Below are 22295 nucleotides of genomic sequence, written 5' to 3' on the forward strand. Positions count from 1 at the left end.
TTTTTGTTTGTTTTTATCTTTTTCTTTTTTCTTTCTTTCCCTTTCTTTTCCCCAGGTTTCAGGTCTCTTCTGATTTGTTTAGTGTATATTTTCTGGGGATGTTGTTATCCTGTTAGCATTTTGTTTTCTCATTCATCTATTCTCCTCTAGACAAAATGACAAGATGGAAAAAATCACCTCAACAAAAAGAACAAGAGGCAGTACCAAATGCCATGGACCTAATCAATAAGGACATTAGTAAGATGTCAGAACTAGAGTACAGAATGATGATTTTAAAGATACTAGCTGGGCTTGAAAGAAACATTGAAGTTATTAGAGAAACCCTTTCTGGAGAAATAAAAGAAGTAAAATCTAACCAAGTTGAAATCAAAAAGGCTATTAATGAGGTGCAATCAAAAATGGAGGCTCTAACTGCTAGGATAAAGGAGGAAGAAGAGAGAATTAGTGATACAGAAGACCAAATGATGGAGAATAAAGAAGCTGAGAAAAAGAGAGATAAACAACTAGATCACGAAGGCAGAATTCAAGAGATAAGTGATACCATAACACAAAACAACATTAGCATACTTGGGATCCCAGAAGAAGAAAGAGAGAGAGGGGCAGAAGGTATACTGGAGCAAATTATAGCAGAGAACTTCCCTAATTTGGGGAAGGAAACAGGCATCAAAATCCAGGAGGCACAGAGAACCCCTCTCAAAATCAATAAAAATAGGTCAACACCCCAACATCTAATAGTAAAACTTACAAGTCTCAGAGACAAAGAGAAAATCCTGAAAGCAGCTTGGGAGAAGAGATCTGCAACCTACAATGGTAGAAACATTAGACTGGCAACAGACCTAACCACAGAGACCTGGCAGGCCAGAAAGAACTGTCATGATATATTCAGAGCACTAAATGAGAAAAATATGCAGCCAAGATTACTATATCCAGCTAGGCTGTCATCAAAAATAGAAGGAGAGATAAAAAGCTTACAGGACAAACAAAAACTAAAGGAATTTGCAAACACGAAACCAGCCCTACAAGAAATAATGAAAGGGTCCTCTAAACAAAGAGAGTGCCTAAAAGTAAAATAGACCAGAAAGGAACACAGACAATATACAGTAACAGTCACCTTACATGCCTTACAATGGGACTAAATTCGTATCTTTCAATAGTTACCCTGAATGTAAACGGGCTAAATGCCCCAATCAAAAGACACAGCCTAGGGATGCCTGCGTGGCTCAGTCGGTTAAGCAGCTGCCTTCAGCTCAGGTCATGATCCCAGGGTCCTGGGATTGAGTCCCGCATCGGGCTCCTGGCTCAGCAGGGAGCCTGCTTCTCCCTCTGCCTGCAGCTCCCCCTGCTTGTGCTCTCGCTCACTCTCTCTCGCCTATGCTCTCTCTCTCTAGCAAATAAATAAATAAATAAAATCTTTAAAAAAAAATGACAGAGGCTATCAGATTGGATAAAAAAATAAGACCCATCGATATGCTGTCTGCAAGAGACTCATTTTAGACCCAAAGACACCCCCAGATTGAAAGTGAGGGGGTGAAAAACCATTTACCATGCTAATGGACATCAAAAGAAAGCTGGGGTGGCAATCCTTATATCAGACAAATTAGATTTTAACCAAAGACTGTAATAAGAGATGAGGAAGGACACTATATCCTACTTAAAGGGTCTATCCAACAAGAAGATCTAACAGTTGTAAATATCTATGCCCCTAACATGGGAGCAGCCACTTATATAAGCCAAATAATAACAAAAGCAAAGAAACACATTGAAACAATACAATAATAGTGGGGGACTTTAACGCCCCCTTTACTGACATGGACATATCATCTAAGCAAAAGATCAACAAGGAAATAAAGACTTTAAATGACACACTGGACCAAATGGACTTCACAGACAGATTCAGAACATTCCATCCCAAAGCAGCGGAATACACATTCTTCTCTAGTGCCCATGGAACATTCTCCGGAATAGATCTCATCCTAGGTCACAAATCAGGTCTCAACCGGTACCAAAAGATTGGGATCATACCCTGAATATTTTCAGACCACAATGCTTTGAAACCAGAACTCAGTCACAAGAGGAAAGTCGGAAAGAGCTCAAATACATGGAGGCTAAAGAGCATCCTACTAAAGAATGAATGGGTCAACGAGGAAATTAAAGAAGAATTAAAAAAATTCACGGAAACAAATGAAAATGAAAACATAACTGTTCAAAATCTTTGGGATGAAGCAAAAGCGGTCCTAAGAGGAAAGTATATAGCAATACAAGCCTTTCTCAAGAAACAAGAAAGGTCTCAAATACACAACCTAACCCTACACCTAAAGGAGCTGGAGAAAGAACAGCAAATAAAGCCTAAACCCAGCAGGAGAAGAGAAATAATAAAGATCAGAGCAGAAATCAATGAAATAGAAACCAAAAGAACAGAACAGATCAACAAAACTAGAAGCTGGTTCTTTGAAAGAATTAACAAGAATGATAAACCCCTGGCCAGACTTATCAATAAGAAAAGAGAAATGACCCAAATAAATAAAATCATGAATGAAAGAGGAGATTACAACCAACTTACCAAAGAAATACAAAGAATTATAAGAACATATTATGAGCAACTCTATGCGAGCAAATTAGATAATCTGGAAGAAATGGATGCATTCGTAGAGATGTATCAACTACCAAAACTGAACCAGGAAGAAATAGAAGACCTGAACAGACCAATAACCACTAAGGAAATTGAAGCAGTCATCAAAAATCTCCCAACAAACAAAAGCCCAGGACCAGATGGCTTCCCAGGGGAATTCTACCAAACATTTAAAGAAGAATTAATACCTATTCTTCTGAAACTGTTCCAAAAATAGAAATGGAAGGAAAACTTCCCAACTTGTTTTATGAGGCCACCATTACCTTGATCCCTAAACCAGACAAAGACCCCATCAAAAAGGATAATTACAGACCAATATCCTTGATGAACATGGATGCAAAAATTCTCACCAAAATACTAGCCAATAGGATCCAATAGTACATTAAAAGGATGATTCACCACAACCAAGTGCAATTTATCCTTTGGCTGCAAGGTTGGTTCAACGTCCACAAATCAATCATTATGATACAATACATTAATAAAAGAAAGAACAAGAACCATATGATCCTCTCAATAGATGCAGAAAAAGCATTTGACAAAGTGCAGCATCCTTTCTTGATCAAAACTCTTCAGACTATAGGGATAGAGGGTACATACCTCAATCTCATAAAAGCCATCTATGAAAAACCCACAGCGAATATCATTCTCAAAGCGGAAAAACAGTTTTCCCACTAAGGTCAGGAACACGGCAGGGATGTCCACTATCACCCTGCTATTCAACATAGTATTAGAAGTCCTAGCCACAGCAATCAGACAACAAAAAGAAATAAAAGGCATCTGAATCGGCAAAGAAGTCAAACTCTCACTCTCTGTAGATGATATGATACTTTATGTGGAAAGCCCAAAAGACTCCACCCTAAAACTGCTAGAACTCATACAGGAATTCAGTATAAAGTGGCAGGATATAAAATCAATGGCCTTCCTATACACCAACAGCAAGACAGAAGAAAGAGAAATTAAGGAGTCGAGCCCATTTACAATTGCACCCAAAACCATAAGATACCTAGGAATAAATCTAACCAAAGAGGCAAAGAATCTGTCCTCAGAAAACTATAAAATACTCATGAAAGAAATTGAGGAACACACAAAGAAATGGAAAAACACTCCATGCTCATGAGTTGGAGAACAAATATTGTGAAAATGTCAATGCTACCTAGAGCAATCTATACATTCAATGCAATCCCTATCAAAATACCATCTACTTTTTTCAAAGAAATGGAACAAATAATCCTAAAATTTGTTTGGAACCAGAAAAGACCCCGAATAGCCAGAGGAATATTGAAAAAGAAAAGCAAAGCTGGTGGCCTCACAATTCCAGACTTCAAGCTCTATTACAAAGCTGTCATCATCAAGACAGTATGGTACTGGCACAAAAACAGACACATAGATCAATGGAACAGAATAGAGAGCCCAGAAATGGACCCTCAACTCTATGGTCAACTAATCTTTGACAAAGCAGGAAAGAATGTCCAGTGGAAAAAAGACACTCTCTTCAACAAATGGTGTTGGGAAAATTGGACAGCCACATGCAGAAGAATGAAACTGGACCATTTCCATACACCACACACAAAATACCCTCAAAATGGATGAAAGACCTCAATGTGAGACCGGAGTCCATCAAAATCCTAAAGGAGAACACAGGCAGCAACCTCTTCGACCTCAGCCACAGCAACTTCTTCCTAGAAACATCGCCAAAGGCAAGGGAAGCAACGGCAAAAATGAACTATTGGGACTTCATCAAGATAAAAGGCTTTTGCACAGCAAAAGAAACAGTCCACAAAACCAAAAGACAACTGACAGAATGGGAGAAGATATTTGCAAATGACATATCAGATAAAGGGCTAGTATTCAAAATCTATAAAGAACTTATCAAACTCAACACCCAAAGAACAAATGATCCAATCAAGAAATGGGCGGAAGACATGAACAGACATTTCTGCAAAGAAGACATCCAGATGGCCAACAGACACGTGAAAAAGTGCTCAACATCACTAGGCATCAGGGAAATCCAAATCAAAACCTCAATGAGATACGACCTCACACCAGTCTGAATGGCTAAAATTAACAAGTCAGGAAACGACAGATGTTGGCAGGAATGTGGAGAAAGGGGAACCCTCCTACACTGTTGGTGGGAATGCAAGCTGGTGCAGCCACTCTGGAAAATAGTATGGAGGTTCCTCAAAAAGTTGAAAATAGAGCTGCCCTACGACCCAGCAATTGCACTACTGGATATTTACCCCAAAGATACAAATGTAGGGATCCGAAGGGGTACATGCACCCCAATGTTTATAGCAGCAATGTCCACATTAGCCAAACTGTGGACAGAGCCAAGATGTCCACAACAGAGGAATGGATAAAGAAGATGTGGTAATACACACACACACACACACACACACACACACACACACACACACACACACACACACACTGGAATATTATGCAGCCATCAAAAGGAATGAAATCTTGCCATTTGCAACGACGTGGATAGAACCAGAGGTTATTATGTTGAATGAAATAAGTCAATCAGAGAAAGACATGTATCATATGACCTCACTGATATGAGGAATTCTTAATCTCAGGAAACAAACTGAGGGTTGCTGTGGTGGGGGGGGGAGGGATGGGGTAGCTGGGTGATAGACACTGGGGAGGCTATGTGCTATGGTGAGCGCTGTGAATTGTGTAAGACTGTTGAATCACAGACCTGTACCTCTGAAACAAATAATACATTATATGTTAAAAATAAATAAAAAGAAGAAGATAGCAGGAGGGGAAGAATGAGGGGGGGAATCGGAGGGGGTGACGAACCCTGAGAGACTCTGGATTCTGAGAAACAAACTGAGGGTTCTAGAGGGGAGGGGAGGAAGGGGTTAGCCTGGTGATGGGTATTAAAGAGGGCACATTCTGCATGGAGCACTGGGTGTTATACGCAAACAATGACTCATGGAACACTACAGCAAAAACTAATGATGTAATGTATAGTGATTAACCTAATAAAAAAAATAAAGTGTGCACTCTAAGGGGATTCATGAGAAACCTAATGCAGCCCCTTGGGGTCCAGATGAACTGAGGGGTCCATGCGGGATTCCATTATGAACATGGTAACAGAAGACTAAGCTGATCCTAGCCTTCCATCCCAGATTTGAGACACCCCAAGAAACAGAAAAGCCCCATTTGGACCTTTTTTTATCAACATAGATGATTCTAGCATAAACTTAATACCACACACCAGCTGGTCCCAGTGAATAGAACTCTCTTTTTCCCTCACTTCTCTGCTATTGCCCCTTTTCATGGGGCCCTATAATTGCATTTTTGCATTTGTTTAAAAGCAGCTAAGTATTGTTGCATCTTATTTTCAAAAATCTTTTCAAAAAAACCTTCCCCTAATGAAAGTGAAAGTTATAAATTTCAAATCAAGGTCAAATGCCTTTGGCTCATTTGATCCAAACTACATATAAGCTGAGAACACAAGATAGAAAACAAGTGAAAATGCTTTTCTAGGAGAGAAGTACTGAAGCATAGGGAGAGAGAGGGAAAGCTTTTCCAAGGCAAGAATACTGTACCCCAGGGTAAATGGGGGAAAACTCATTATATAAATAGCATATAAATCTATATAGAGATTTATTTATATAAGTTGGAGGTTACTGAATTATTCTTAAGCAGTATTTGTTTTTATTTAATAATATGTAAATCCTGATGATTTTTCTGTTTGCATATAATATGCAGTTTTAAAAAATTTTATGACCACATAAAACCCAGTTGCATTATCTATATACATACGTACATATTATATATACATATACTATGCCAAGCTATGGATGTGTGAAAGATTATTTCACCAGTCTCCCACTGATGAATGTTTTAAATTTCTAGTAGCAAATGTTCTGGAATCAATAGTATTAAGTGCATAAAACTGAAAGACAGTATAAAAATCCTGTTGATAATATATATCAAAGGCATTTTTGAAAAGTAGAAATGTATATAGTAAATGAATCCATTGTATAAAATTATAGGCAATCACCAGTTACAGACCGAATTTTGTCCTCCCAATATTCATTTTGAAGCCCTAACCCCCATGTGACTGTGTATGTGAAGAGAAAGCCTTTAAGGAGGGTAATTAAAGTTAAATGAGGTCATAAAACTAGGACCCTAATCCCATAGGACTGGTATCCATTCATTCATTCATTAGGCTCGATGCCCAGCGCAGAGCCAGACGTGGGGCTCAAACTCACAACCCTGAGATCAAGACCTGTCCTGAAATCAAGAATTGGTCACCCAGTTGACTGAGCCACCCAGGTGCCCCAGATTGGTGTCCTTTTAAGTAGAGGAAGAAACCCAGTGCTCTTTCTCAGCTTGAGCATAGGAGAAAGGCCCTGTGAGGGATACAGAAGGAAGGTTCCATTGGCATGCAGGGAAAAGAAGACTTAACAGAAACTAAATTTTCTAGCACCTTAATCTTGGACTTCTAGCCTCCACAACCAGGAGAAAGTAAATTTCTGTTGTTTTAGCCAGCAGTCTGTGATATTTTGTGATGGAAACCCTAGTGGACTAACACATCTCTCTTAAAACAAACAAACAAACAAACAAAAAATCATCATTAGCATCTCCTAGTGTTTGTTGTATATAATTGAATAACCAGTTAAGACCTTATTCTCCTAAGGTCTCAGAACAAAATGAACCATACTACTTAGAACAAATTAAGGTGAGATTTAAGCACCTAATAGTAAAAATTATAGCATAAGCCCTAGGAACAGGCATTAATAAAATATACACATTGATTTTACAGGGATCTCTAAGCAAGTTTAATATATAAAATCTGACATAAAACAAATATTTTAGACAGTTAATAATAAGCAAACTTTCTTATATTCTTAGAATTCAGAGGGGTTTTTATTATTTTTTTAAATTTTTAAAAAAAGATTTTATTTATTTATTTGACAGAGAGAGAGAGACAGCGAGAGAGGGAACACAAGCAGGGGGAGTGGGAGAGGGAGAAGCAGGTTTCCGGCCAAGCAGGGAGCTCGATGTGAGGCTCAATCCCAGGACCCTGGGATTATGATCTGAGCTGAAGGTTAAGCGACTGCTTAACCAACTGAGCCATCCAGGCACCCCTTCAGAGGGGTTTGTAAGGACATTTCAAATACATTAGGCCTCAAAATATCAGCTTAAAGTTTGAACTAATTTTTGCCTTTTTTTCCCAAATTGATTGTAAGCAGTTATATCTGAAGTTATTTCAAAGACATCAGGGTTATGCTTGTAAATTATTGTTAGTTATTAGCACTGTGAATAATAAACAAGATTGAGATTATCATTATGTACTTAACTGCTTGAGGTAAAAGAGAAAGCTCATCTACACATATAAAAACTTTGAATGGAAACACCATTTACCTTTTCCTGGAATTCATCCTTAGTTTCTCCTAGGTTTTCCTCTGTATGCCAATTCCTGGAAGTTTCCTCAGAAATTTTCGTTTTTAGTGTGTTAATTGTTTCTTGGTGTTGTTTTAAAGACTCAAGAGCATTTCTTAATTGTTCTTGGGTGTCTATATTCTTTGTCAGAGAAATGGAAAACAATGTCCATTAGAATAATGTATAACAGTGGAAGTAATTTTGTAGTGGCTACCGGATCATGAATTATAAGTGATGGCTCCTGTCCTGTTTGTAAAGAGGCTCTGAATTTTCAGAGTTTACTCAGTAAAAGCCTTACCATGTTTACAGTATCCTGAATGTCACTTTTGAGTTGGTCCCTCTCAATCTGCAGGCTCTCCTGGAGTTGTTTTAGGTCTTCGTTTTCTTGGGTTAAGGTTCTTACTTCTAGTAAAGTTTGTTGAAGTTGCTCAGCAATCAGTGTTTTTTCCTTTTCCATAGTTTGCAGCCTCGAATCTCTACTTTCTAATTGTTCCTTCAGCTCTTCCACTTCATTTAACCTGTTTTGACTCTTAGTTGTCTTCTGAACTTCTTCAGATTTGGGAGAAAGCTTTAAAATAAGAAAAAGTAAATGTGAAAAGCAGAGCATTCTATGGTATATAAATGGAAGCCAAACCCCAGAAAGTTAAAGATCACTCCCCAGAGGGTGTCTTGTACCAACCTCTGTGTTCACAGCATCCAAACTTAAACCAAGTTTTTGAGCTTGTTTAGAGAGATTCCCTATTTCCTGATTCATTCTTGCATTCTCCTCAAGGACCATCTTATACTTTTGCTCAAATTCAATATGATGATTTTTAAAATCTTGGAATTCTTGATCAGTGCTTTTGTAATTCAACTGGGTAGTTGCTAGGTCATTTTTAGTTTTCCCAATTTCTTCAAGTAAATCTTGAATTCTACTTTCCTTTTGAACTACTTCAGAAAACAAATTGTCTCTTTCTGATGTTATTATACAGAGCTCTTCAGATTTATCATGCATCTATGGAAACGAAATAAAATTAGCTATGTTAGCAATGTATGGTCTACTGAAGCAGGCTTCAGGAAAAAAAAAGTTTCTTCGGGGTGGGGGGTAAGGTGGGGGAGGGGGAAGACATTGAAATTGTGCAAAAATTTGACCGAGAAAAGGCAACATTTTTATTGTCACCATCCTTTAACAATGTATTATCCTGTTTAACTTTACCTTCAGTTTCATTTTCTATGCTCTTTGGGTTCTAGCAAGGATTGCATGGAGAAGGGTACTCAGTAGAAACACTTCATTTCAGGATGTGCCTTTATCTCCTTATCTATCATTCTAAAGTATTTTCTAGCCTCTTCGTGTGTCATTTTATGTTTTGTCTTAGAATTTGACATTTTTCTCCTAAAGCCTTTAAATGTAGCTCCAAATTCTAAAAATATCATCCCTGAATAATTTAAATAGTTAAGTTTTATTTGAATTATTATTTAAATCAACCCTATCCAGCTAATAAACAGTAAAATAACTGTGAAAGGTAAGGTAGCAATGGTGGGAAGAAGAGAGGCGGACTTACAGCAGAGACTAAGGACGGGGCTAATACAGCAGGGTTGTTTCATTCATGGACTTAGGACAGCAGGCACATCTGTGGAGCTCAGCTACTGGCTTCATAACTATTTGTTGAGCTAAAAAACAGCACCTACTTTAAAGAGTTTTTAGGATGACTAAATAATGTTGCTAGAGTTCTTTAGCATGATGTCTGCCACTTGGGTCTTCAAACACTTGTCAGTTTTCTTTTAGAAAAGTAGAGAGGAAGGAAAAGCTGGCTGATGGTTCACAGGTTTGTTCACTGGCCTGCAAGATTTACACTGACCCTTAAACTTTATCAGTCCCCTCCCTTACATCTCATGTTTTTGTGTTCAACGTAGTGATGGAACTAGTACCAAAAACAAAAAAGTTAAAAAAAGGATGGGCCATAGAACTCTATTTAAAGATTTTATTTTTAAGTAATCTCTCCACCCAATGTGGGGCTTGAACTTACAACCCTGAGATCAAGAGTCCACACTCTCTACTGACTGAGCAGTCAGATGCCCCCATAGAACTCTGTTTAAATGGTTTTTTTTAAAAATTTATTTCAGAGAGATAGAGAGCATGGGGATAAGAAGCAGAGGGAGAGGGGCAAGCAGACTCTGTAATGAGCCCAGAGCCACTGCAGGGCTGGATCCCACAACCCCGAGATCACGACCCGAGCCGAAAACAAGAGTCAGATGCTCAACCAACTGAGCCACCCAGGCGCCCCCAAAACTCTGTTTAAGTGAAACATTTGAGGACTACAGAATTGGTTGTTACATGGATCAAGTTACTAAGTATACTGTTAAATAGGCTTTGAAAGTGTGTTTTCTGGTAATAAGAAAATTGGGGGAGGAACTACATTCATTTCTATTCCTAACAAGTTGAGTCATATGTTTACACTCTCTTGACTGCTACTTTAAGATAAACTACAGCAAGACATTTAAAGTGCTATTACCAAGGTTTTTATTTCAAAATAAGAATTATTTGCTTTAAAATGTGTTTACCTCTTTCCTCAGCATTTCTACTTCTGAGGGTAAAGATTTCAATGCTGAGAGCAAATTAACTTCTTTATGCAAAGCTTCATTTTCTTCAACTTCTTTATTCAGTTCTTTCTGGAGGTCAGTAACCTTTCTTTCCAGTTCCAAATTACAGAGCAAATCTAGGATATTTTGGGTAAATTAAAACAGCCCACAGTTATTGGGATAATCTAAATAATATGCAAAGTTAGATTATTTAATCAGACTATATAAAATTTATTAAAGAGTCAATGTTGGTTAACAGGTAATCTAACCATTAATAGTTCTTCAACCACTTTTTGAAAATCAGGTCCAATTTATTTGAAAAATAATTCCTAAATCCTTATTAATTGGAATTCCATGGAAGCAGTTATAAATACTGATCTCTATCGAAACTCATTATTAAGCTATTAAAACAATCATATCAGAGGATAATAGATTTCTACCCATTGGAATATAGTCGCAAAATCCTTCAGGTAGGTTTCTAGACAGTCAGATCTGCAAAGAATTAAGTGAAATTATGAAATACCTTTTGGAACTTTGCCATCTATAAGGGAGGTGAGTTTTGTTATTTCATTAAAAGAAGATTGCAATTCTTTCTCCAGATCCACTTGCATTTTCTTTTTTGCCTCCAGTTGGCATTGATATAACTGAATATCATTTTCCATTTCCTTGTATGTATTTGTAAGTTCTTTCTGTTGAGAGAAACATTGCAAATTCACAGAAATGTAGTGATTGTAGCAACTATTTTATTATAAATATTACAGGAAACAGTTACCATTTTCTCTTTCAGCTCCAGATTTTCACTTCTAAGAAAGGCTGATTCTTTCTTGGCATCAAGGGCTACAGTTTCAGCATCAAGCAGAGTCTGTTTCATTTGTTTTATGTTTTCAGTGCTTTCCTATACACAGGACAAAAAGAACTTGGTGAAATATGCTAATTTCAAATGTGTATTTAATAGGAAAAGATGAAAAGAAATAATATTTCCACAATAAAAATATTTTAAAAACTCTGGCTATATTTTTCCAAATTATAGAAGCATTGTATAGACTGAAGAAATCTGTTATTGTTTAAAAAAGGTTAACACAATTGTTGTTCAGCTAGCTTGTTAAAATTTCCTATGTATTTTTAAGTCATTCTAAAATGACTTAAAATGACCTGCCATCTAAAAACGGCAGGTGAGTAGTTCATAATTAAAATTAAGGGTATGAAATCACAAATTTCAAAGAAAAAGACAAAAAACCCAATAGAGAAACAGAGAAAAGATGAACAGGTAACTCACAGAAGGGAAAATGCAAATGACTGATATATACATGAAAAGATCTCAGTCTCATTTTTAGAGAGAAATGGCATTTTAACTTTAGCTTACATAAATTCAACCACATATATCCTTGGCAGAATATTAATGCACAAATGAATGAATGAATTGGATGAATAAAGGGAAAGAAATAGCAATTTTTAAAAAGTGGGCAATTCTGCTTGCGACTCTATCAACAGACAACTCCTGGATTATATGAAAGTGCCTTTCTTCCCAGGGCCTTAGAATAGTAAGATTACTTTTACAAAGGATCATTTGTCAGGTAACAGAAGAGTCCTGATAGAAGGTAATAAAAAGTACTCTGAAAAACTTAAATGAAAACAAAAGAAGAAAAACCAAAATTTCAGCTTGAAACTGCTGCCTTCTTAAAAAGAGTTAAAAACTAGAATCAAACTGATACTTTCTTGAGGTAATCAGGAGGACTGAAGGCAAATAGAACAGAAAGCAAGCAGCAAAAATTAACAATTTCATCATGAAATTCAATGTTATTTAATGCCATATCTTTTTTTTTAAGATTTTATTTATTTATTTGAGAGAGAGAGCATGCAAGAGAGAGCATGAGCAGGGGGGCAGGGTAGAGGCAGAGGGAGAAGCAGACTTCCCGCTGAGCAGGGAGCCTGATCCCGGGATTGATCCTGGGATGCCAGGATCATGACCTGAGCTGAAGGTCGACGTTTAACTGACTGAGCCACCCAGGAGTCCCTTAATACCGTATCTTATACCAACTAAAATCATCTAGAGCTACAGTTTCTGAAAAATACCAAACTGTTAAAATAGTTATTTAAATTATAATGAGAATTCATTAATATTAATGAAATTTATAAAATCATGCTCAATCGCATGTGATATGTATAGTTTCAGTTACTTATCAATACCAACATAAGTGCTCACCTAGAGATACTGACTACATACTTCTGCATGCATTTGCATAAAATAATTGAAAAAAGAAATAAATTTTGAATTACTAATTTTTAATGGAAGCTCATCCTTACTTATATTCACTCAAAGAACGATATCCTCAACTCTCTATGAATGATTCTTCATCTGTAAAATGGCAATGATATTAACAGTCCCTCTTTTATAGAGTCAGACAAGATTAAATAAAATAGTATATGTAAAACAACTGCAACAATGCCTGGCACACAGTAGGCTCAATGTAAGCTCAATATTGATAATAATGATGATGGTATACTATAAATGCCTACATGATTAAACAACAAAATAAACCTGATTTTTACCGATGAGTATGACAAGTCCATTTTCATATCTTCTGACTTCTGAGAGTCTATGTATTTCTGTAGCTTCTTAACCTGGTCTTCCTTTTCTCTAAGCAGCTCTACTTTTGAGCTTAGCTCATTCTATAAGAAGTATGAAACAGAAAAAAGTGAAACGTATTTTCTTGTATTTAAATTTTAGGGGATAAAAAAGAACTTACATTTAATAGTTTAAATCATTAGTAAAATTTAAAAAGTTGATATTTAAAAAACAAAACGTTTCTTCTATTTTCTGAAATCATGTTCAATTGCGTATAATGTACATTTTATAGTTCTAGTTCCTTATAATAGAAATACCAACATAAATGCTCACCTCAAGATCTTGATTATACACTTCTGCATGCTTAACTAAATTCTTTAAGTTGGAAATTTCATGAATTAGTTGCATCTGTAAGAGCATGTGAACAGGCAACAGAGCAAACCAATAGTTAATAAAGCAAAAAAAAAAAAAAAAAAGAAAGAAGGAAAACCCCCCAAAAGATAGCATTTATTCACTGCTTCAGAATCACCAAAACAGTAAGAAGGGATTAAGAGATCAATTGTTCAAGCTACTGTTACAGAGCACCTCATCATTTGAAGATATAAAACAAACAGAAACCCAGTAAGTCAAACAAAAAATCCTCAAACCCCACAAAACAAGCAAACAAGAAAAAAACCTCAGCATGACCCAAGTAACGGTTATGTCACCTGTTAATAATGCTATAATAATGTCAAAAGCAAATTAGTATGCATCCCTTGGAAGATATAAACTGGTAATCAAACTTTAAAAAACACTTTTAATAGATTTTTGTTTTGGGGAGGTTCAGTGCAGAAATGTTATTTACTCTACAAGATATTTTGGTTTCTTCCCATAAATTAGCCATTTAGCTTTACACTGGCATACTTTTTAAGGATTAGTGTTTTAGAATTTAGGTCTGGATTAGGGTAGTTTCATGTGGTGCCTTTACAATAATATCACTGTTCACTAAAGCTACAGAGATATGTATAGGATTATCAATTATTACCTTGATTCATTCTATGGAAAATATTGGAAAGATGATGTTATTGTTTTATATTTTTTAACTGTCTAAAAGTATAAAGAATACTTAAAAATATATGTGTTTCTATTAAAGTTTCCTTTCCATCAAATACCTGGAGCATTAAATATTTGAGTACTACATACTTTTGTGTCAAAACACGTAAATGACAACTTACCAGAGATAAACATACTTTCTCTTAGAATTATGAAATCTTCATAATTCGACGAGTCCTTAAAAAGTAAAGGCAAGGTGGGTGGGGGGATGGGGTAACTGGGTGATGGGCATTAAGGAGGGCATGTGATGTAATGAGCACTGGGTGTTATATGCAACTGATGAATAACTGAAATCTACCTCTGAAATTAATGATACACTATATGTTAATTAATTGAATTTAAATAAAATTAGATTAAAAAAGAAGAAAAAAGTAAAGGCAAATTCTAGTAGAAATGTAAGGGATTTACGAAAATAGTGTCTGGTTTAAGTAATATTTTCTGAATGTTTAATTCAGCCCTAACTAGTTTAGATTCAAACTAGTGTTGACATTCCTATTTCAGGTCAGCATCTTCCAGAAATATTATGTGAGCCAAATTAGTATTGAAAATTTCCTACTGGCTGCATTAAAAAAACAGAACTAATTTTAAAAATATATTTGAACCTAATATATCCAAAATATTATCACTTGTTCATGTAATCAATATAAAAAAGTAAATAGTTTACATTTTTTTTCATACTTAAGTCAGTTCAAACTGGCCACACTTCAAGTACTCAATCATCACATGTGGTTAGTGGCTATCAACTGTTCAGCAAAATTTTAGACATTTGTGTTGGCTATAATTTAAATTGGCTCCATCTTTTATCTTCTCTTTCTTTTAGAAAAATTTTGTGCAACAAAATCACATTTACCAATAAAAAATGAAGGGGGGGAATTTGGAGAGGGAGATGATCATGAGAGACTATGGACTCTGAGAAACAAACTGAGGGTTCTAGAGGGGAGAGGGGTGGGGGGATGGGTTGGCCTGGTGATGGGTATTAAAGAGGTCACGTACTGCATGGAGCACTGGGTGTTATATGCAAACAATGAATCATGGAACACTACATCAAAAACTAATGATGTAATGTATGGTGATTAATATAACACAATACAAGAAAATAAGGAAGAACTAAAAAATTAATCTTTATTTTAGAAAAGAAACATTTAGAAAGAAAAATTATCTCACTTCTCATTTGAAATAGCACTTTAAGTATTAATTCTAATTAATGGAGAAAGATGAACTTTTGTAAAGCTTGGACTGTGACTTCCTAATGAGGTATTATCTAAGATGCTGAGTATAAAGAGAAAGTATATGATATAATCAAAAGTTAATTGGCTGCTACATAAAAAAAATTACAGATTTCAATTGTAATTTTCAGCAGGTAAAATAAAATATTTAATTTCTTAAGACAAAAATCTCCAAGTTGTTAAAATTCTAAAATTAATCAAGTTAAATCAAGTAGAGGGTTGGAATTTCCTTTGTTCCCTGAGCTTGATGGGACTTGACTTTGTTTACCCCTCCTTCTAAAAATTACTATTTAAATATCCTGTATTTCTATATTCCCATTTGAAAATGATACACAGTTCTGGTGATTTATAAAACCATTAGGCAAAAAAAAAAAAAAAAAAAAAAGAGCATTAGGCAAACCAGGGCAATGACCACATGTCCTAAGGCCATAATTTGAATTTTACCTCCTTTTTGGCTAAGCTTTTCCCAAAATGAAAGTTTGGGACCATATTTTACTGCATACACAGACATATTTTTAGTTTAAAATAGAATGGAACTGCCTTTGAGCAGAATAAGTTTTTATTACTTAGTATTTTAGGTTACCTTATAGAACCTAGAATTTTAGTTGTGTCCAAGTAAAGATGAAAAGAATAGGATTATTTCCCCCCTTGACTGTGGTTAAAAGGAAAAAAAAAATCAGGTTGTGAGAGTCAAGTCATATACTCTGTGAGCTTCAGTTTTTATTATTGAATATATAAATCATGTAAAAAACTTTGAGAAATTATTGCTATACTTATGCCCAAAGTTAATTTTATGTCATATTATTTATAACGAGTAAGATAGAATTAGATGACATTGGGAGTTAGAAGGGGCCTTGGCAAGCACCTGGTTCAACCTCCAGGGTGGAGAGAAACAGGAAGTAAGTCCGGAGAGATTCCGAGACTTGCTCAAAGCCTTGTATCCTACTTGGAAGCAAGTTTGGCTCCAGAGACCATGCTCTTAACCATGACACTAGACCACCCCCTTCGTTATAAAACTCAGTGTTTATTGACTGATGTCTACGGGTCAGTATTCGACATTTTGTATTTTGTTAACACGCAAATTTTAAAACAAGTTAAACGAAACCCTGTGGAGAACATACAGACTTTGCATCTTAGTATATATACCCATGAAATGTAGCATTAACTTTAATTTATAGGTAGACTGGAAATAATACTTTTGGCACTGAATTGTTTTTTCCTTATTTAAAAAAAAGTTAAAAAAAAGAGGGCGAGAAATGAAACAATACCGAGGAAAAAGCATTGCGTCCCTTTGGGCTATCCTCACAGAAATCTTGGAAGTAGCTGCAAATTAACTCATATTTTAACTACACCAGAACACTGGCTCTTATTTTGAGGGTAGGGGGAGTTATAGACTGCTTCATAGTCTTATAATGGCTATGGATTCTTGTTCCAGGACAATGAATATGCATTCAAAAATTCTGCAAAATAATTTTATAATGTCTGTGACCTCTAGGTTAAGGAAGGTCTGCTCTAAGAAATCTCTTGAATTTCTTGGAACAATTTCTAAGTATCTGAAGTCTGGGTGTTTCTGGATTGGGTTCTCTTAACATGTAGCTTAATATTATATATTTAGGAAATTTAAGTGATCTGTTTCATTTCTAATAAATTCATTACTAGTATTTAGTACTAGTTACAATAATTTTCACAATAACTCTCTGATATGGAAAAAGACACGAGCAAAATCAGCTTCCCCAGCCATTCTAATAATGTTCTAAATATTTAGGAATATACTTTGTAAAGAAAATGAAATCCATTAACACATAGTATCCATGCATAAAACATTCAGCCAGATAGTAAAATTCATATTGGTCTCAGTAGGAAATGGTTATACTCTAGTCAGTACTTCTGGTGTGCTCAACAAATTAATGTTTGAGAAAAATAATTCATATGTGAAATAAATATGATTTAAATATTTTAAAATATAAGTGAATTACTTCTTAAATTTTCTAAATTTTGTGTACACATAGAAAATGGTTGGATTCTCCATATGTCAACCTTAGAAATAAACATCTTTAAGAGAATGATACTTCTTTTAAAAGTGTGGTTTTATTTTCATGTTTCCATATCTCTTACCTCCTGATCTTTTTCTGCTTTTCTTTCTAGAGCCTCAAATTCATCCAAATCATTCTTTTCTTTTAATTTCAATTCCATTTCTTCATTTTCTCGTCTTAGTTGTTCATAGTCCAATACCAGATTATCATAGTTGGCACGAAGGGAATTCAGTTCACTTTCTAAGTTTTCCTATTGGAAACAAAACCAGATTTTCAAGTCAGAGAGAATTCTAATCCTATATTGTTTCCTTACTAAAATTTGGACTAGTCAAATAGTTTAACCTGAAATCATGTAGTTAACTTAGGTCATTCTCTTCTTCAATATCTTTCTAATGGTGTAGCTTGATCCAGGGTAAAATAAAGGATGTGCATTTTGGTGAACTAGCTTAGAAAACTACTTTGAAAGGAATGAAAAAAAAAAAGATCATATAAACAAGCCTATATCTAACATATAAACTGCCTATATCTAACTGAGAAAGTTGTCAGGAGTAGGAAGCTGGGGAGGTAGGTGCATCCCGGAGAGGTGGGGTGTATCCCGGGAAGTCCACTTGACCACAGATCCTTATGCTCCTTAGTTATGAAGTTGATAATTTAATTCTCCACCTGCCTGATGCCTGTTTTATTTCTTAAATAGGTCTGAATTTTGGAAGGGAAACAGAGGTATTATTTATTGACCTCTAAAACTCTAAATGCTGCTATGTTTTACCATACTCAAAAGAGGCCTGTTTCTGTTTTGTATACTATTATGAGAAAGAGATAAACTGCAGGTTAAAAAAACAAAAATTAACACCAGGGATTTTCCAAAAACAACACACTTCTAGAGGATGTTTTAGGGACATAAAAGCACTTTAACACCTAATTTTAAATAATACAACGGTTAAGTAATGATAATAATTCCCAAGAATCACTGCAATTTTATTCTAAAACTAAAATGGAATTTTCTTAACAAATACATTTATAAAACTATACTATACTTTTTTGGACATTAGTAGCCTAGAAAGTCAATATGGACTGTATACCTTCTGAGTATTCACCACAGTATTCCCTAAAGGTTTGATAAAACCACACATAACACATTTACTTTTATTTTTCAGTATGATTTGGCAATATTACCCCCTCCCTGCTGTATCATTCTTCTACTATATGCCTGAGAATTTTGACACTTTAAAAATCAGCCTTTTTTAAAACCCTTACGGGATTATGTAAGGAAAAACAGAAACAAAAAAAACCCCACAAAACAAAAACCAAAAAAAAAACAAAAAAAACCCCAAAACCAAAAAAAACATAGATACCAAGATCTATTGGGAAAGAACTAGACACAAATGTTTACCTATTACCATACACCTGCATTATACAATTTTTAGCTTCCTTCTACATGTCAGTTATCAATTAGGAGTGTAACGAGTAATTAGAACCAAAACTGTTACTAAAATTAAGTCAGAGCGAGTAATGTGCTGCTACAACAACGTAAACACCAACAAAAAGTGAATTTTAAAAAGAGTGAGAGATAATGTTTTATAAAATAGATTTAAGTTACCTGACTTAGTAGCTTTGTTGCTGGATTCCACTCTGTCTCATTTAATGTATCAAAAGTATTACTGAAAATATCCGACTCTGAGCAGAAAGCTAGAATTAGGGGAAAAAGAGATTTATCCATAAATATGTTTAATAAAGTTTCTTAAAAGTCAAAGACTAAAAAAAAAAAATCTGATTGGAGGTAATAATAAGCTCCAAATAGCTAACATGTGCTCAAAATATGAATGCCAAGAATACATTAACAACAGATATCACCATTTATATTGTATGAATTAAGATCCCTGGTTAGAATTAGTAATAAAATACCCGATCCTTGATACAATATAGGTAAAAGGACAAATTCTGAATTTGAGATTTGATCAATGTAAGTAGATTTTAAAATGCCCTTTAAAAATACTGCTAATGTTGAAGACATTATTTTGAAACATGCCTGTGTAATGCTACCCTTTCAAAGTTAAAGTTTAAGGCAGATGTTATATGGATACTAATTTAGCTGGATAATGATTCAAACCAACAATAAAAATGTCTTGTGTTTCAACTAAAGTGTATCATTCGTAAGAGATGTGAAAATAATAGAGAATGTTCACTTTCTTAAAATCACTAATTTTTATCATTATCTCCATTGTAATCGCATCTAAAATACATACATTCTATTAAATGTGTTTATCACATTAACTCAGTTATAAATAAAGTAGTTCTTTACCGGGATGCTTTTGTAATTAAAAGCAGCTAAAAAAGCACTCACATTCATCAATTTCCCCCACTACAGTTACAGCCGCCTTTCGTGTTTTTGTTACATTTGTTGACATATTAAATTCATTTATGTAATTTGAGTCCTTCATTTTGTTAATTTTGCCAAGGCACCAAGTGACTCTTCGTTTTCTTTTAGCCTAAGAGGAAAAAAATCAAAATTACCTCATACAGATCTGGGCTCAAACATCATGAAACAAGGGAATTAATTTACATTTCTTGGAAACCATGGACTTGGTAGAATTCTTTTTAAGCCTATTTTAACATCCTATCAGTCTAAGGATGTCATGAGAAAACAAATTTTTAAAATCAGTGTTTAACCCTATAAAAAATTTGATGAAACTATCATTTAAAATTCATGTTTTATTTGAAAGTTTCCCTACAAACTTTTCTGGGACTTAATTGAAAGGAATTGGCTGACTCCCACCTCCAAGTAATCCGGTGTTCTCTAGCAGGGAAGCTGCTGCTGCCCACCACAGCTACCAAAAGCACTCTGGGGTGTCCAGCTCTGACTGGGAAGGGACAGACAGATGGTCAATTTGAACTTCCTTCAGCGAGTAGATCTCCACACAGCCTTCACAATGCCAGTCTCTTCCAATGCAGTAAAGCTAATGCCTTCCCCAGGGCTCCTAACCTCATTGCTCCTCTCTCCCCTGGGACCTTGCTCCCTGGGTTATGGATTCATCTGTTAGCCTCACCAGCCCCCTCTAACAGCTTGATGAACGAATGCTCCAGCCTCTCCATTTGCTTTTGATTTTTTTTAAAACAAACCCTTCACTCCTTACTTCTCTCTAGCTACAATTTTCTTTTCATTTCTCTTTCGTGCCCTTCCTCGTCATCCATCTACTCCTTCGTCATCCTTTCAGGAACACCTCTGTCTCCTGGTGCTTATTCCACCACTCACTCTGCTTTGCTGGTTTCTTCTTTTCCTCTGCTTGTGTTTTCCCGTATTTCATGGCTACCATTCTTCTCCTGTCCCTCTATGAAGTACAAGTACTATCTCATCTTACTTAATCCTCCCAACTATCCTCTTACTACCTCCTTTTTATAGGTGAGCTGATCTATAAATGGTCCTTTTTTCTATCTGAGGCCAGTCCCCTCTAATGTGCTCACAATCTCATCCCCTGGGGTCATCTCAACCCTCTGTAAGATGGCTTTCACTCCTAGCACACAGCTCAAATTGCTTTGTAAATGAGCTTGTTTCCAAATCCAAAAAATTGTCTATATTTATCTTAATTAACTTCTCAACAGAATGTGACACTGCTGAGTACTACCTCTCTGAAATATTCTCTTCCCTTAATGACCACAACTCACGTGGTTTCCTTCTTAACTCTAGAGCGAATCCTGGCTCCCTTCGGGATTCTTCTACCTTTATCTAAAAGTCGTTCTTGGGGTCTGGTCTTTGGTCTTCTTTTCATTCCCAACATGCTCTCAGAACCAGCCCATCCATTCCCACGACTTGACTTTGGATCTGCAGTAGCTAATGCCCAAATTGATATCTCTACCTCACATCTTTCACCTGATTTTCATTTTCAATTGCCTGAAATCTTAAACTGGAGATATCCCAAATAAAACACTGAGCAGCTGCACTGCTCTTCATTCGATGTTCCTTAACAGTGAATACTGCTACCAGCTACCCAGCAATGTTTGCCAGTCATTCTGGACACCTCTCTCTCCCTCTCCCTGACCCTCACATCTAAGGAATCACAAAGTCCTGTTGAGTCTCTCTCCCACATAGCTCTCCAACTGATCCGTTTTTTTTCCATCTCCAGAGACACAGTCCTTGTAGAGCCCCAACCAATCGGATGCACACAAGCAGCTGTACCTTTCTGAAATACAATCATGATCATGTTACCTACAAGACTTTTCCTTGCCCTTAGCATAAGGCAATGTTCAAATCCTTCATTGTGATTTAAAATTCCCCTGCCACCAAAACATTTTTAAGTCCAAGGGATACATTATGTTGTTTTCACTACTCCAAGCTTTTGTACATGTGGATCTCTTCCTGAAATATTCTTCCTTATACCTTCCATTGGGTTGTTTCCTATTCATCAGTCAGTCAACAAATAGCACTTGGGATATCTTCTTTATACCTACTATGGTGACTTGAACATAATGTCTATTAATAATATTATCTTAAGAGCATATATTTATTGAGGATTTGCCCTTTGGAAAATGTAGTGTTGAGCACATTCTATGCATTATTTCACCTAATTCTCACAACAATCTTATGAGGTGGGAATCAAACTATCTCACAGATAAGGAAACTGCAGCAAAGTGGATTTAAGAAATTACCTAAGGTAAAGAGTTAGGAATTGACAGCACCAGGATTCAAATCCAGGCAGTCAAGCTCCAGAGGCCATCCTTTTAATCATGATACCATCATAGATAAAAAATACCTACTGGGCTAAAAAAAAAAAAACCCTAACTCTAGTAAAAAC

General features: G+C 35.6%; 1 protein-coding gene across 4 annotated transcripts in view; it reads right to left on the minus strand.

Annotated features, from left to right (window-relative positions):
* The window catches only part of CENPE (centromere protein E), an 82702-nt gene that overhangs the window by 45124 nt on the left and 15283 nt on the right, over nucleotides 1-22295 (minus strand). For 2 of the 4 annotated variants that reach the window (XM_073892067.1, XM_025873656.2), the window contains exons 14-24: nucleotides 19850-19994; nucleotides 19106-19194; nucleotides 17591-17758; nucleotides 13491-13565; nucleotides 13142-13261; nucleotides 11364-11486; nucleotides 11115-11280; nucleotides 10574-10728; nucleotides 8712-9026; nucleotides 8331-8600; nucleotides 8015-8173 (exon numbers count right to left, since the gene is read on the minus strand). In XM_073892067.1, coding sequence (XP_073748168.1) covers nucleotides 8015-8173; nucleotides 8331-8600; nucleotides 8712-9026; nucleotides 10574-10728; nucleotides 11115-11280; nucleotides 11364-11486; nucleotides 13142-13261; nucleotides 13491-13565; nucleotides 17591-17758; nucleotides 19106-19194; nucleotides 19850-19994 — 1785 coding nt within the window. The remainder of the gene's footprint in view (nucleotides 1-8014; nucleotides 8174-8330; nucleotides 8601-8711; nucleotides 9027-10573; nucleotides 10729-11114; nucleotides 11281-11363; nucleotides 11487-13141; nucleotides 13262-13490; nucleotides 13566-17590; nucleotides 17759-19105; nucleotides 19195-19849; nucleotides 19995-22295) is intronic. The other 2 variants (XM_073892066.1, XM_073892068.1) reach the window with 1 other exon arrangement.

Source organism: Callorhinus ursinus, unplaced genomic scaffold (genome assembly GCF_003265705.2).
Source record: "Callorhinus ursinus isolate GAN/ISIS: 27379988/994484 unplaced genomic scaffold, GSC_fseal_2.0 scaffold4, whole genome shotgun sequence".
NCBI lineage: Eukaryota > Metazoa > Chordata > Mammalia > Carnivora > Otariidae > Callorhinus > Callorhinus ursinus.